This window comes from Polypterus senegalus, chromosome 15 (genome assembly GCF_016835505.1).
Source record: "Polypterus senegalus isolate Bchr_013 chromosome 15, ASM1683550v1, whole genome shotgun sequence".
Classification (NCBI taxonomy): Eukaryota; Metazoa; Chordata; class Cladistia; order Polypteriformes; family Polypteridae; genus Polypterus; species Polypterus senegalus.
The window spans coordinates 56,592,488-56,608,965 of record NC_053168.1 but is presented as its reverse complement, the minus strand read 5'-3'; the positions used below and the strand labels follow the sequence as shown (position 1 = coordinate 56,608,965).

General features: G+C 35.0%; 1 protein-coding gene across 3 annotated transcripts in view; it reads right to left on the bottom strand.

The window, feature by feature from the left end:
* Positions 1-705: 705 nt before the first annotated feature.
* snx13 (sorting nexin 13) overlaps positions 706-16,478 on the bottom strand; it is a 220,710-nt gene continuing 204,937 nt past the window's right edge. For all 3 annotated transcript variants that reach the window (XM_039736162.1, XM_039736163.1, XM_039736164.1), the window contains 3 exons: positions 13,552-13,620; positions 13,356-13,468; positions 706-1,613 (listed from right to left, as the gene is read on the bottom strand). In XM_039736162.1, coding sequence (XP_039592096.1) covers positions 1,366-1,613; positions 13,356-13,468; positions 13,552-13,620 — 430 coding nt within the window. In that variant the 3' untranslated portion in view covers positions 706-1,365. The remainder of the gene's footprint in view (positions 1,614-13,355; positions 13,469-13,551; positions 13,621-16,478) is intronic.

The window sequence follows — 16,478 nt, the reverse complement described above, 5'->3', positions numbered from 1 at the left end:
GCATGTACTTGTTAGTTTGGTTTCACTTGCAAAATCTTAGTAAACTAAGATTACGTAGTATTTTAGTTGGTCTTACATATAATTCTATTATTTCAGTTACAATGCTGTAATACTGTACATAACACTATTAGAAATAAAACTATTTAAATTAAGACCAAATATTAAAATATAAAAACTTCCTTTATTTTTGAAGAAAGAAAACACAGCTCGCAAGATGACCTTGCAGAATAATATTTCAAAATCAAACTAAATGTCTAGAACTTTTACTAGATGAAAGGGTAGTGTGGTACAAACACTTCCAGTGCTGAATAATTAAAATCTGTTGTGTGTTTCACATTGGAAGAGCGTATCAAAATTAATTCTCTATCTAAGAATGTTTTTATCTCAATAACACAGACTTCTGGGAAGAAAGTGCATTGATTTGTAAAGCTATCGAAGAACAATCATTTATGTAATAAAATATTTGCTAAATGTCATTCCTTGAGCTACAATTCACATTATTTCACCAGGTAATTCTGCATAATGGAAAGACTCTGTAAGCAAAATGGTCAGTTTCTCACATAACACTGACTTCACTCCCTTTATTAGAACACGACAATCAAGTTCATACAAATCTTCATGGAAACGCAAATCATTTAACTTTTTTCAATTATAATTTTTGTAGATGTGTGTTTCAAAACAGTCTTCATTTTTGCTGCGTAATGGATTATTCCAAACAAAAAGGAATAAATTTGCACAATTTGTAATGGTTTGGTGTGATATGATTCTGTTTTAAGCACCATTCAATCCCCTCCCTCTACAAAATGTAGATTTTTATATTAAAAATAATCAAAACACCTAACCCAATATTACAGAAAATAATTAATTTTTACCAGGATTGGTTGGACCATCACTCTAACTAAAATTAATAAATACTTGTGTCCTACCACATAAAATTGGTGGTTTTCTTCAATTTGAATTAACTTCCTCCTAATAATTGCACACTTTGACTTTCTACATAGTGTTCAGCACTCATTATTTAATCTTTTAACAGGCTTTGACAGATCAAGCGCTACCTCAGCACAGTTCATCGTGCCTTGCCCTAAGGTCACTGAGCTGAAATGATTCATACATATCATTTCATTCTGTGTTAAAGTGCTCCTTGACAAAGTTGCATGACAGTACAGCAATTTAATATGTGTCATCCAAAATAATGTAGATAGATAGTGTTTAATAAAGGTTCAAGGAATATTCTTATCCTAGAATTTGTTTAAAAATGCTAGCACTTGCAATTTTCTTTGTAACCGATACAACCTGAAAGACTGTTTACTTTCTTTCGTAACAGTTTTACTAGATTTTAAGGGCACAACTCTGTGTTCTGTTGTGTCACCTTTTTTGCAGAGAACTTCCTTGTGTAGTCTTTAATTTATGTGAATACTTCTCTATTCGTTGAGATCTTGAATGCAATTTAATAAAAAGTTCAGGAAATTTATATTGAGGAAAAAGAGTTTCCAGGAATCCTTCTAAAAAAACATAGACAAGTCTCCTGTTTAACTGGTTGTGCTGAAACATCTCGAAGACTCTTAAAATGCCCTTTCGTGTTGTATCTGCACCAATAATGTGTTTCAATTCATCTGCAAGAGAAGAATTGTAAAAATAAAGATTTGTACAAATTTAGCACTACAGTTATTCAGTATTACCAGAGCATTATGCTATGTTCATTCAAACATTTCATGAAATATAAAACACAAATAAAAAAATTGTTAAATCCAGTTTTCTTGAACAAAAGCATACTCTTTATCATAGAAACTATACTTATAGGAAACTATACGAAATTTAATACACAACTTAATTTTGCTTTACTAAATCAGAAAAATGGACCCCTCTCAATTTGATAATATTTATGGAAAGCTGATCTCAAAGTATCTAGGAAATGAGTTCACACAGCACAAAATTAACACTAGAAACCCTAAAGCCTACAAAAAAAACTTGTAATCTTGGGCCACCTTAAATTCCTTCAAACCTGTCCATTAGTGTCTTTTGTTTTGCAATGTGTCTGCCAGCACAAGCAGCCTGCTTTCCCTCCCCCCAACTGCCGCAGCTCAAGTCTGTTCATCTGGGTTTAAGGTGCCTGGAATTGTATTGGGTAAATAATGTATCATTATTTGGAACACATACATTTCATGTGTGATCCGTGTCTACAATGATCTGTGTAAATGTAGGATGACAGGAAATGCGAGACAAGAAATGTTGAACACATAACTAGAACAGAAAGTTTTTTCATTTTCTATTAATAATTGGCAAAATGCAGACATGAAGTGTATAATGTGTGAAGACTGAACTCCAAATATTAAATAAAGGCTTTTCACAAAAGACACAGATATAACAATTGTGCTTGGTCAAGAATTTAACCGAAGTAAAAGAAATTGGGGTAGGATACGACACACACACCCACATATATGTCTGCTACGTTGGTGTAGCGGTACAAATGCCTGTCGAGAGGTGGCGGGTTCAATTCCGGGTCTTTCATGCATTGAATTGTTTTAAGTAGTGAGCGCCTGTTATTACTATTATAAAATAAAAACATACATTTGATGTATTTGATTCTGTAACAGCCGGTGTAAATTTATGGTAATTGTAAAAGTTAGCATTTTGTTTCATCACTCACCTTTATTCTGTCAGTGATGCTTTTACGTTCCCCCAAATCTGACACTGTTAGTTTTCAAAAACAGACATGCTATAACAGAGGTGAACTCAGATGAAGGTTCTGCATCAAAGAAAAGAGAAAAGAAATCCCCCAAAGCAAAAAAGTCCACTCAAACATAAGAACAACGCAGCTGCGCCAGGCGTAAATGCGAAAGATGCCACGTTTGGATGCAACAAGAGGTCAGGCATCATCCGGCCAGTGAATCTGCCATGTTTGGTTTTCTGGATACACACTTTTACAAAATTTTTTTTTTCTTGGAATTGTTTCTGTTTCATTAGTTTCCCTTTTATTTTAGAACTTTGGTAAAAACAATATTTGGAATTACTTTTTCTTCAAGATCGTATTAAATTTTGATTCCGTTTTTGGACTTACATCGTGACAATGCAACGTATAACTGTCCATGAGTGAATATTGTTTTTTTGTTTGTTATAAATAAACCAACTTTTTCGAATGCTTGTCTCTGTGATTTGTTAATTGTCATAGCAAATGCTATTCCAACGGGGAATTGTAAACGTTTTAATACGAATGGCATATCACGGTCTCCTTTGGTGTCTAATGTTATTCATGGAATATATAAGCTTTTATCTCTTACTTTACCTCTGATTTGTTAATTTCATGTGGAAGTCCAAATTGTTGCATTGTTAAATCTACTTCTAAGAATTCTTTGATGATTGAAAGAGCCGTTTGTTCATTGGACTTTTCGGATGACGGTCCTTTGAATGCTTCCCATAATTGTAAAGCATTAACTTCCCCTGTCATTAATTAGGAATACGAGGAAGTGTCTTAATTTGTCAGGCATCATTACAGACGTGGCATCAGACATCATTTCATACATATAGTCGTCCGATTTACATAATCTAGCTGCTCGAGCCGCTTCTTGAAAGGTATCATACGTATTTTCATCTATAGTTAGAACATCTCTATACGACGTTGCTCCTTTCAATTCTCGCAACAACAATTTTAAATGAAAGCGCTTGCTATCTTTTGGTGATACAATATTTAATCATGTAACACTTTTGCAATTCATTTTTCTTAGATGCCATATTCCTTTTTGTTTTTGCCATGTGTAATGTTGAGAAATTTGCACATACGTATATGCCTTTGCATTTATATCTTTTTTATTTAGTTCGAAATAAGCCAATAATTTTTTTTTTTTTGTGCTACTTGTAAAGCATCTGCTTCTTCGCCTTCTTTAAATTGAACCATATTCTGTCCTGGTAAATGAATCGGTAATAATTCTACAGAATGAATTCGACTGTGCATTGGTAATTCCATTAAATGCCACCCACTTTCCACTGCACTAACGTATTGAGTATCTAAGTATGTTTGAACTTCGTCCTGTGCTTGTTCTTTCGATAATGTTATGCATACTCTATCTTGCCTTTTATGAACGTACTTGTAGATGTACTTAATACTCATCACTGATGCACAATACTCAACATTAATATGACAATCAAATCTTTTTAGCAAATACAACTTATATGGTACAATCATTGAATTATCGATCATTACAATTTTTCCACCTTTCTTTCCGTGATAAGTGTGTTGTTTATGACGATTATCTCTTCGGCAATAATCTGGAAAGCCAGCCTTAGTCATATCTGTTGTTTGTTGTTTGAATGAAAGCTTTTGCAAAAAATTTTTTAAACACTTTTTTTCTTTCGAGTCCCAACATGCTGAATCTTTTAAATAAGGTCCGTCAGACATGTGTTTAATGACTTTGTACCACAATTCAGGATTAGGTTCTCTGTTTGGAATTTTAGCACAGACAAAACGATCCACATCATCAGCTATTAATATTTTTTTTTGTAATCAATAAATGCATGTGAGGTTAACCCCGTTTTTGAAATTCAATTGTGTAAATGTATGGTCGGATTTTACCGAACACTGTTTCGAGTTCTTTCAATAAAATTAAGACTTTCTGATAAAACAATCTACTTACGAAAGTCGGAATATCCAGAGCCGATGTAGCTGGTGGCATTGTTTTCAAGAATCTCCGGATTTCTGGCCATTGTGGATTGCACGTCATTTTAATAAATAAATCTGGCCGACCGATAGTTCTGGATATTACCACTGCATCATGATATAACTATTGCAATGCTCTTAGACTAACTTGATATGATGATGGTAATATTATTGCTTTACCTATTTTGAATTTGTCTGAACTATTGATATTTGAATTTTGAACGTGATCAATGAGTCCTTGCATATGTTCCATTCTAAGTTTTGATTCGATTTAATAAAGAAAAGACGATTAGCTTCGACTTTTAGATACGCATTAATAATGTAATGTTGCGTTACATGTAGAGATGATAGAAGTGGGTTAAATACATTGGAAAGTATTGCTAATTTTGCCCCAAATTATTGTATTAGTGTTATTAGTTTTTCTGAATTTGTGTGTTTCATATTGTTAGACCATCCGTTTCTCCATCTGGGAAAAGCAAGGGAAAGAGTAATGGATCAGAATGTGGTGAATTATTAGACAAAAATGTCGATTTGTGTTCTGCTTTCGGATAAACGCGAACATCTCTGTTTTTGATATTTCCATCTTTTGAAACTATTATCGCTGATAACTTGTCACATGTTGGTTTATTATATATGCGCCCGTGATCTTTTTGATTTATATAGAAATCCAAGAAAACTTCTTTGTCCGAGTTTTGCAGATAGATTGTGTGTAAAGTGCGATACTTTTGGACGTATGGATTTGTATCCATTATTGGCTGTACTATTTCTAATACGTCCGATCATTTAACTCTTCTCATTTCTCTCATTTAGCGCTTCTCCGTGATCATAAATATACACCTGCCTGAATTGTGGTTTCTTTGAAATTAAACTTGTTGTTGCTTTAATTGTTGCTGGACCACAGATTCTCATAACGTATGGTCCATTCTTGTGTAAATCTACGTTTAGCAAATTGAATGATGCAAATGCGAAAAGATTATTATAGACTCAAATATTTTGCCTGTAGTGTTTGTGGATTTCACTTTCCCCAAACATCAAATCTTTTAATTCTCTTATATACGCCTCCTCGTTGTGTATAAACACAAATTTTCCCCGATGGCAACACGAATTAGACGATCTACAAGTCTCTGACTTCAAAGCCTTACAATGTTTACATACTTCTGACATATCACCAATGTCCATATATTTGATCTCTATTCGCCTTTCCATTATTTCTCTGAGAAATAATTTGTCTTTGTTTGCGACAATGCGATCTTTACTTTGTTTTGACATTTTCGTTTTTTTCTGTTTTCATATTCTGCATTATGCTCTGCATGTGTTTCACGCCTGCGTTTTTTTTGTGTCTTTTGAATTCCACTGTTTTCATTATCTCTCACCTGCTCAAGGGGACCCCCTTGTTCTTTAACCTCCTTATAACGTTTTACTTTTTTTTGTGCTCTTTGTCTTTTATTTCTGACCTCGCTTTGTGCTGTTTTTTTTCAATGACATCTGGTCCTTGGTGATTATTTTCCCTTTTTTCGAGTAACAGTTTCCATTTGTTTGCACCACTGCAATGTTTACTTTCTTTTTTTTTTTTTTGATACTTTCTAATTTTTCTGCTTTCATATTCCTTACGTTTCTCTGCATTTGTATCACGCCAACATTTTTTTTGAGCCTTTCGAATTTGAGCTATTTAAGCCTTTTTAAATCTGAGCCTGATTGGACGTGCTTTTTTTTTTCAATTCCACTTGTTCCGGGCTGATTATTACTTTCTTTATTGTCTGCATTTGCACCGAGATTGTTAATTTTCTTTTTGCATTTTTTTCTCTCCAACGCTTTTTGGGTCTCTTTTCTCCTCGCTGCGCTTTCTTCTTCATTTAGTCATCGACGTTTCATTTATTAAGTATTGTCCTTATACGCTTTATATGCGCTGACAGCCCTGGATCTGTCTGTGGTCAAAGCATTTACATGACTGATGGTTTTTCTCTTCGTGGTCTTATTTGATATTGCTTGTAAGTAGGGCGTGTCTTGCAAGAATCTCATGTTCTACGTCCCCGATGTTTCTGGGTCAATCTCTTGGCACAATCTCATGTTTACGGTCCCTGCAAGATGCTCTGTGGTCATTCTCTTTCGCCTCGCGGGTCATTTAAGTGTCAACTGTGATCTTAACGTGAAGATCATGTATCGTCTCCTAGCCATTCACTCCCACAGGATTTTTTTTTTATAATAGAGAGACATTTACATGTTACTTATATAAAAGCCAGATTGAATGTTATTTACCTTGATTTATTTATTTATCTTCCTACAGCTTAAAGTTACAAGTAGACTGCAGAGCTTCTTGTGTTCGATTCCAGTGTTCAATATTTCTTGTCTCGCATTTCCCTTTATCCTACATTTACACTGATCGTTGTAGACACAGAACATACATGAATGTTTGTGTTCCAAATAATGATAAATTATTTACCCTATACAATTCAAGGCACCTTACACCCAGATAAACAAACTTGAGCTGGGAGAATTTGGTGTATGACTAAATTTGCATTGGTGGGGGATGGGATAACAGGTTGCTTTCTACTTGTGCTGATTGACACATTTGGAAAACAAAAAATGCTGATGGAGAAGTGTGAAGGAATTTAAGGTGGCCCAGGATTTCAAGTTTTTTTGTAGGCTTCAGGGATTCTAGTGTTAAACAGGGCAGTGCTTTCATTTTCTACACACCACCAGTATTTCCATATACAAGCAAAGGGCTACAATGCTTGTAAGTGCATTACAGTAAAAACAATGAAGTGACTAGATTTTTAGGTTTTTTAGGTTTTTAATAAATGAATTATTTTTAAAAGATATTAATCACTGATTAACAATTGCTTATAAAATGGTCAGGATTGCAATACATCAAGTCCTTACTTCATACACAGTTGTTAACAACATAAAAAGAAATTGTGTGTGAAGAAAAAAAATAAAAATCTATTGCATATGGAGAATCATGCCATACAGCATTATTTCTACCAAAAAGATCTCTTATTTTTTTAATGAAGAGCCTGCAACATTCACCAAAAATATAGACTAACGACAAATATTGTTTCACAGTTCAGTATTGTCTGGTTAACATCCTTGACTGAATTCATAAAAGCACTACTTATAATTAAATGCCTATCAGCCCCAGCACAGCCTACCTACTATTGATTATTTTCTCTCATTTACACACTAATAATCTTCTCCCTAATATTTTCTACTTTGATTTCACTCTGAAAGCCAGACACTATTTCTTTCTACCAGAAGGGGCTGTTCTGGACCTATGATTGTATGCTCTTTAAAAATAAAACAAAGTTAAACAAGATGGATACTCACTTCCTTATTTTTGGATTCTCTCCTGTCAGCCACCAAAAAGTGAGATATAATTTGCTTTCCTGGAAAATACCTTCTCCAAGACACAGTACCCTAGTCCAAAACCCTAAAGACAAGTTCATGTATAATACACCAAATAACTATTTTAACACTGATCCAAATACTTTGGTGTGTTGTTTTGGATGGTTTAATCACTGTATGGTCTGTATGTCTCTATGGCATTTACAATATGTTATGGTAATTTGTGTTTTTGTTATAACCATTCCAACTAGAAGAGGGTCTTTTTGGAGAGAATGTGTGTGTTTTTGTTATTTTTTTTGGCATGAACAATCAATGCCCTGAAGACTATAACTTTGTAAGTGTGATGATATAGGTATATGTTTACTTATTGCTAGTTTGTGGTCTTTTGTTGTATTTTGTTTATGGTTAATATTCCACCTGTTTCCTTAGTTGTTTGGGCTAGGGAGTCACAGTGGTTAGCACTACTGCTTAATAGCTCACAGCCCGTATTTACAAGGCGTCTCAGAATTACTCCTATGAGTTGCACTAAAAGTCTGACTAGGCTAAGAATTTGTCCAACCTCACAATAGGACATTACCAAGTGTCCTTGTCCTAGTCCCAGTCCCAGTAAGAATTAGAAGGCCATGGCTGAGAATGAATGACATCATGATTTTACAGCACTCCTTGCCGCAAATTAACACTGATAATGAAGTTTTGTGGTTTTCTCAAACTAATGCAGAGGCTTCATCACAAACATGATAATAAATATAATAAAAATATTTAATGTAGAAGATGATGATGAAAGTAGGATATTGCACTAAGCTGCATGTAATTGTTGCCACTTTGCAACATTATGAATAATATTGCAATGGATGCTAAGATGGATAGACACACACACGCCAAATTAAAGAAAGGCCAGATAATGGGCACGTTTATTTAACAAAAATGCTCCAAACTGAAGCCATACTTTCAAAACAATAACCCTTTCACTGTCATGGCCACACAAAATGCCTTGTAAAGTGACAGTTATTGAAACTAGCCCTAACTGTTCCTGCAAAGTTACTGAAGTTGCATTCACTCTGGCAGTGTTTCCAATTGTTTTCCACAGCATGATGTGCTGTGTCTCTTTCTGTGACACACAATTTATCTAATGCCTTGGGCATCTCTACCTGCCTCCTTGAACTTTCAGCGGTTGTAAGGTGAAAAGCAAATGTTCCAGGGGTTCACAGAATGCAAAGCCAAGTGCACCTGTGTGACAATTCATAGTTAATCACTCATCCAGTCCTGCTTGTCTTCAGGGTAATATATTTGCTACTACAATACAGTTTGCATCAATGACCAGTTGTGTGTTGATACTTTAATATCACTTATGCTTGACCAGTCACACTTGGCGCAATTATCTTTATGTGCATTAATGCAGCTTGCTTTATCATAATCTTAGTTGAAGTGGTGGGGAAATGTATATATCTGTGTATTACCTCATGCAATTGTTGTAAGAGCGTTTACAGTTTGCTGAAAAATTCAAAAAATCTTTGCTGTGACATATCTAAATCACTGATATTGTAAAGCTGCCTTTGTGGCCAAAAAGTGTAATGTTACCAATACTTTAATTTTGGCTAATAGACAGAGCAGTGACATAATGTACACAAATATAAGAATGTTATGAATATTGCTCAATTACTGTTAAATAAATATATTTTTACAAGTTCATTGTTATTCAGCATTTCTGAGCTACAGTATTTAGCCTTTCCTAGTACGTGCATGCTGATCTCTACCTGTACTCTATGTTCTGGCAGCTCCTAGCGAACATGCCCTCCTAAATTCTGGTGAACTTATGCCCTCCTAAATTCTGGTGAACTTCCTATTACTAACAGTAGGCCGAAATTTTCTTAACTATGAGATTTTTGAGTCAGTTAGGATCACTGTTCTACACTTAGACACTTGATAAATATGGGCTCAGATCCCTTTTTTGTACACAATAATCAGTCCAGTATAGTTGGTAAATGCTTCTCTTGCTCTCAGGAACACTTTTAGTTCAGTTCCTCTTTCCCCACCAACTTCAAAGCATTTTGCCAAATTGGCAAAGTTCCCAAACATTTCCACAATTTAGCACAGTTCACGGCAAATTGAACTCCACAGGGCTCACTTATTACTAGAGAACTGTAATAAATAAATATAAATCAGAAGTCAAAAAATAGACTACTCTGTTTATAAGCACACAGTTGATATTTACCCCTGTGACTTGGGGTACAGAATTAGGTCACTGTCTCTCTTGTGTGTCATGAAAGGCAACTGTTGGAGTCTGGGAACATGAAAGACATAGGTACCAATTGTTTTGTTCCAATATCCCTTTGATGATGAGCTACAAGGACAGCCAGCTGGTGAACCTGACCAAACCACAGTCAAAAAAAAAAAAAAAAAAAAAACCAAAACTGATTTATGATGGGTCTAGACCAGGTGTACTGTTGGGTGGCTGGTGTGATGGCAGGTAGATGAAGACAAGGTAGTAAGTAGTAAGTGTTAAATAGGTAGTGTATAGGATTGTGACTTAGGACATAGGACGTATGACAGGAAAATTGGGCAAAGTGATGAAAGCAATGGACAGAAGGAGAATAGATGTGTGGTGCATACAAGAGATAATATGGAAAGGTAAAAGTGAGAGAATGCTTAGATGGAACTTTGCAAAGTATCTGTTTTTCTGGTAGTGGAGAAGTGATGGCAATGTAGGGTTGGTGTACTTGGGTTTGAAAAATAAAGAAACCTTAGCAGGTGGAGAGGATGAATGGCCATCATGCATTTGTTAAAAATCATTGCTGGTGTAAAATGGATGAATATAGTCTAAACAAATGTCCCAGGGATGAAGAGAAAGGTGAGTTTTGGAACAAGCTGAAGGTGGTAACATCTGGGATGCTTCAGGGGAAGGTGAATGTATGAGTGGTGACTTGAATAGGCATGTTGAAGCCAGTGCTGATGGTTTAGAGTAAGAGTCCATGGAGGTGTTTGTTTGGTGATGCAAAAGAAATGGTTGTGTGGAACATTATAATAAATGAGTAGGAAAGTTAGTTGGCGACGTTTGAATCTGGTGGCAAAAGGAGCACAATATACTTTTTGTTGATGAGAATGTTATTGGGGCATGGGAAAAAAAATGAAGGTGATCCTCAGATTGACTATGTGTCACAACATGAAATAGTTGTGGGAGATTTTTTAATTAGATGCATGAATTAAAGTAATAGGAAGTATGTACTGAAGCTGAACATCTAGAAGTTGAGGGATAGTGTGAAAATAAATTTGCTGATATACTGGTAGCAAGATTTAAAAAGCATGAGGTGTGAATGGTAAGTGGAAAGAAATAAAGAATGTCTGGTAGAAAACAACATGGGCCTTTGGTGGGGCAAATGACCATTGCGACATAAGGTAACATGATAGTAGAATGCTGAAGTACAGATGGCAACTGAGGAAAAGAGGAAATGCTAGAAGAAAACAAATGCAGAAAGTGACAGTGCAGTCTAATTGGAAGTATAGCTAAAGGTACGAATAGCAGTCAAAAAGGTGCAAGAAGATAAAAGACAGGAGTTTATAAGTGAGCTGCAGAATTGGGAGGAGAACAGAAATGTGTTCAGGATTGTGAAACAGATGGCAAAATAAAATCAGTACGTAATAAAGCATGGGTTGCTTAAAAAATGCTGACGGTAACGTTGTGATTTACTGCACTATTGTTTTACTGCATTATTGTATTATTATCATTATTTACTGTAGTATTGGAATTAAGGATATATGGAAAGAGTACATAGGGAAGTTGCTGAATGAGTATAGTGAGGTTTGTTGTGAGAAATTAGAAAGCTTCAGCTGAAGGTTTATGAAAGAGGAGGATGCAAAAGCACTGAAAAAGATTAAGAGAATTAAAGCGACAGGCCCAACTGGAGTGGTGCTGGAAATATTTAAGGCAGCATAAATAAAAGTCTTGGAGTTTAAAGGCTAACAAATCTGTGTAACGTGATTCTGTGTGAAGGTTAAAAAAAAAGAAAAAATAAATGAAATGCCCTTCAATAGAGTGTGATATATGTTGAGCAATGAAGCTTCTGGAACAGGTAATGAAGGTGGCTGAGAGTGCTAAAGGGAGGAAAAAATTAGGTAAAGTTAGTGAACTGCATTTCAGTTCCAAGCCTTAGCTGGGAAAAACAAATATAATCTATCTTGTGAAGTTAATGCAGGAAAAAACAAAAATTCAGATCTAGGAAAAGAAGTTGTATTATGCTTTTATAGATATATTAAAGACATCTGACAGGGTGCAGGGGTAGGGAAGTGGGTGATGAGAAAGTTAGGTGTGGATGAATGATTATTGCCTGCATTAATGGGAATGTTTGAAGAAACTCAAACAGTTATCAGGACAGCAAATAGGGATAATGGGGCTGCACCAGGCATCCATTCTCAGTCTGTTACTTAAGTTTTGAAGGAGTGGCATGATAGCTCTTACATACTGGTAGCCTCATATTCAAGGCAATAAGTTAAAAGGTAACTGAGGGAGAAGGTATGGAGTGTAAATCAAGTTTATATGGAAAGACCTCAAGATAAATGCAGGAAATACTAAAGGGATGGGTGAAAAGGAAAGGGGCAGAAAAGGTGGTTGAATGGGTGTGCGGCATGTGTGGTAGTGCTATTGGGAGAAAGTCAGTCCAATGCACATGTTGTCAGAAGTGGCTGCATAAAATATGTAGTGGCATAAAACAGTAGTGTGCAGGTGGTGAATGTTACCCTTTTTATAGAAAGCGTGTGAGAGGGGTTTAGTGATGATGTAGTAAGTATGAATTTAGATATCAGGAACAGAATTGTCTTAAAGAAAGCAGGAAGTTATGTTACATTGGTGATCTAATGAGTGCTACCTGAGGTGTGCATGCAACAGTGATAACAAAGATGAGAGATGCGTGGGAGAAATGAAAGAAAGCTGTTTTCCCCATTCTCACTTCTGAAGAAGTTACTCACATTATACGGTAAAACTAATCAAATCTGTGACAGATAAAATATATTCTATGATAGGGATACATGATGTGACAGGAGGATATATGCAGAGTTAAATGGAAGACTTGGTCTTGCAGTGATAAATAATAGGACTATAAAGAGACTGTATGGTTGTGCCAGATGATTTGTAAATATTGGGTCTTAACTTCAAAGATGCCAGGATTGTGTTGAGTGGAGGAAAAATATTCGGGGAATTAACCTAGGTAAACCTGGAAAATGGCTGTGGAATTTGTGAAAATGAAATCTTAGCCAAAAGTGTTCTTAAGCTTTTAGGTTTAACTTCTGAATTGAAAAAGATGACATTGTCAAAGCAGAAAAATGTCACAACTGGTCCTTAAACATGAAAAACCTATATTTAACAAAATACCTGGCATTATCCCCAAAAGGTTGGTTTTTGCAGCGACTCTTGTTCTCATTCGGATTGCTTTATCTCTTCTAGGTGGTGTTTCTGCTAAGATACCATTAGGCCAAAAGGCATCTCTAGTAGAAGATACAAAATGTTAGTTTATCAAACTGTATATATACCCACCACAAAGACTTAAGAGAAGAGAAACAATTATTACCTGAAACGCTTGACATAGTCTGCAACTTGTTCAGGGGATGTCATAAAATCTACATGTTCTACAATTTTTCTATAAGAAAACAAAAATATTGATTTTTAAAGATATTAAATATAAAATAATATTTACTATTATTGAAAAATCAGATATCTGAGTGTTTTTTCTATATATGGACTACTTAATTGCTTCTCTTGACTTGCTTTGCTGTACTATATTTTACATTAAACTTACTATTACTTTATGGAAATCCTCAAACTGATGATTGTTTAACATTCTGTTTTCCATTTTATTCACCTGCAAATGTTTCCTGCTAGAATTAATAATGCTTCTTGTAAATAACTCAGTCTGTGAAAGACAGAAGTTAAATCTCTCTAAATCTTATATATATATATATATAAATATATTTATTCTATTATCACTATTACTAGCACCTTTCCTCTGTCTTGTTTTCTTAGTTCAATTTATTTGAAAGTGGTAGATGGCATGTTTGCACTTAGCCTCTTGGGAATTCAGTCTAATCTAAATTCTTTTGGTGCTGTATAGGAAATACAGTACCTATAAAAAAACATTCACCTTGAGGGATGTTTACACATTTTATTGTTACACATTAAATCACAATGGAATTAATTTGGCTAATTAACTGAAACTGATCATCAAAAAATTGATTTTTTAATGTCAAAGTGAAAACACATCTCTACAAAGTTCTCTAAATTAATTACAAATATAAAACATGAAATATTATTGCATATGCATTCAGACCCTTACAACAACACACCTATTGTAAATCATCTCCAGTGTAGCCAAATGGTTTTAGAAGTCACATAACCAGTTAAATGGAATTCACCTGTCTCTAGTTAAGGGGTTTCAACTCATTGCAGTACAAATGCACCTTATCTTGAAGACCCAGACTGAGGTGAGTCAGTATCATGGCCTAATACACAAAGAAGACAAAAGAACACTCCATGCAATTCCATAAAAAAGGTGAAAAGAACAAGATACAAGAAAGAAGTTACTGAATCTCTCTTGAGGTGTAGTTAAATCAATCATTAAAAAATGGAAAGACTGTCCAGAAGAAATGAGTGATTGTACAAAAAATCTAGTGAGAAAGGCCACCAAGAAACATACTGTATAAGAACTCTATAAAGGATTTACAAACTACACTATATTTAATATTGGAGAGACTGTGCATAAAACAGCTGTTGCCTAGTTATTTCACCAGTTGTAGCTTTATGGGACAGTGGCAAAGAGAAAACCACTGTTAAAAAAAGGCACATAACATTTCAGCTAGAGTTTGCCAGTAGTCACATGGGAGAGTCTGATGTCAGCTAAAAAGAGGTTCTATCATCTGATAAAACCAAAATATAGCTTTCTGGCCATCAGACTAAGTGCTAAAACACTTCACAATATCATAAACACATCATCCCTGCCATGAAGTATAGTGGTGGCAGCATCATGATGTGTAGATGCCTCTATGAAGGAGGTCCTCAAAGGCTTGTGAGGGTAGAGAGCAAAAAGAATGCAACACAATACAAGTAAATCCTGGAGGAAAATCTGATGCAGTCTGTAAGAAACCTGTGCCTTAGAAAATGACTTGTTAACACAAAGCCAAAGTTACAAATGAATAGCTTAAAACAATAATGTTAATGTCCAACAGTGGCCGAGTCAGACTCAATCCAATTGAGAATATGTGGTTGGACTTGCAAAATGCTGTTCATGTGCAGACACTATGCAACCTGACAAAACAGCAGTTTTTTTAAAAAAGGATAGGGAACAACTGCATTATGGAGATGTTCAAAGCTGATAGAGACCTATCCATACATTCTCAAATCCTTTCTAATTGCTACTAGTGAGTCAAGAGGATTGGCTTGCTTATTCCTTGTATAGCTGTGATCCCACAAGGGCACATGAGGACACTCTTGTGACATTCTCAATTTTATAGGTATAAAGCTTTTGGGGCACATGCTTTGGTATGGTCCACAACTCTGAAAATCTCTTCTGAACATTTATAGGGCATACTATGTTAAAATAAAAAATAAAGGCCATTTTATTTGAGTAAGATTTCAATAAGGTTAAAGAAACAATATACAGTAATTATGCAATTTACATTCCAATTTTTACACTTTTTTGATATATGTTACTTATTATCCTTTAAATGGCTTTGTATTTTACATAAATTTACTGGTGTAAAGTGCTTTAGACACTTATTGTGTGAATGGGCACATAAATAAATGCGTAACTGCATGTGACATTTTATTTATTACTTTTCTTTCTGTTCTCAAACATTACCTGTTAGTTGTTATTGAAGAATTTTCTTGTGTTTTTGCTGTGTTCAAAAATTAAATTTTTCCTCCCCTAACTCCATGCCAATATTTTGTTTACAAATACCTTGCCTAGGCAATGAAAAAGAGTTCATAATGGGTCTACTATATGTTGAATCATTTCACTTGTGCTTTAAATAACTAAAGATAATTGAAAAGAACTTTGTGATCCTCTGACCAGAGGAAGCATTGTTCTGGACATAGCAACTGTATATTTGGAAAAAAAAAAAAAAAAAAAAAAAAACCCAAGCCATATTTGTCTCACTGCTTCAATTACAATCCTGTGACTCTTTGGACTCGTTTATACTTCATGCTCAGAATGTGTATGTGCAAGTATCCTGGCTGCTACGCGTTCCCAGTGTTGATTTGACACTACCTCTGAACAAGTCCTCAGAAATTAACACAACACGTGCACTTGTTGCAGTACCGGCAAAAAGTCGGCGGGCGCAGTGTGATAAAAATCAGAATGTGACGTCAGAGTCTCTACTATCTACATGTGACAGAAAGCCACTTTGCAGATCCTAGTGGATCGATGTGCGTGCTTCGATGTTTAATGAATGGTTCGATGTGGTGAAGCAAAATGCCAACATACAAATGCATTCATGGTGCTTT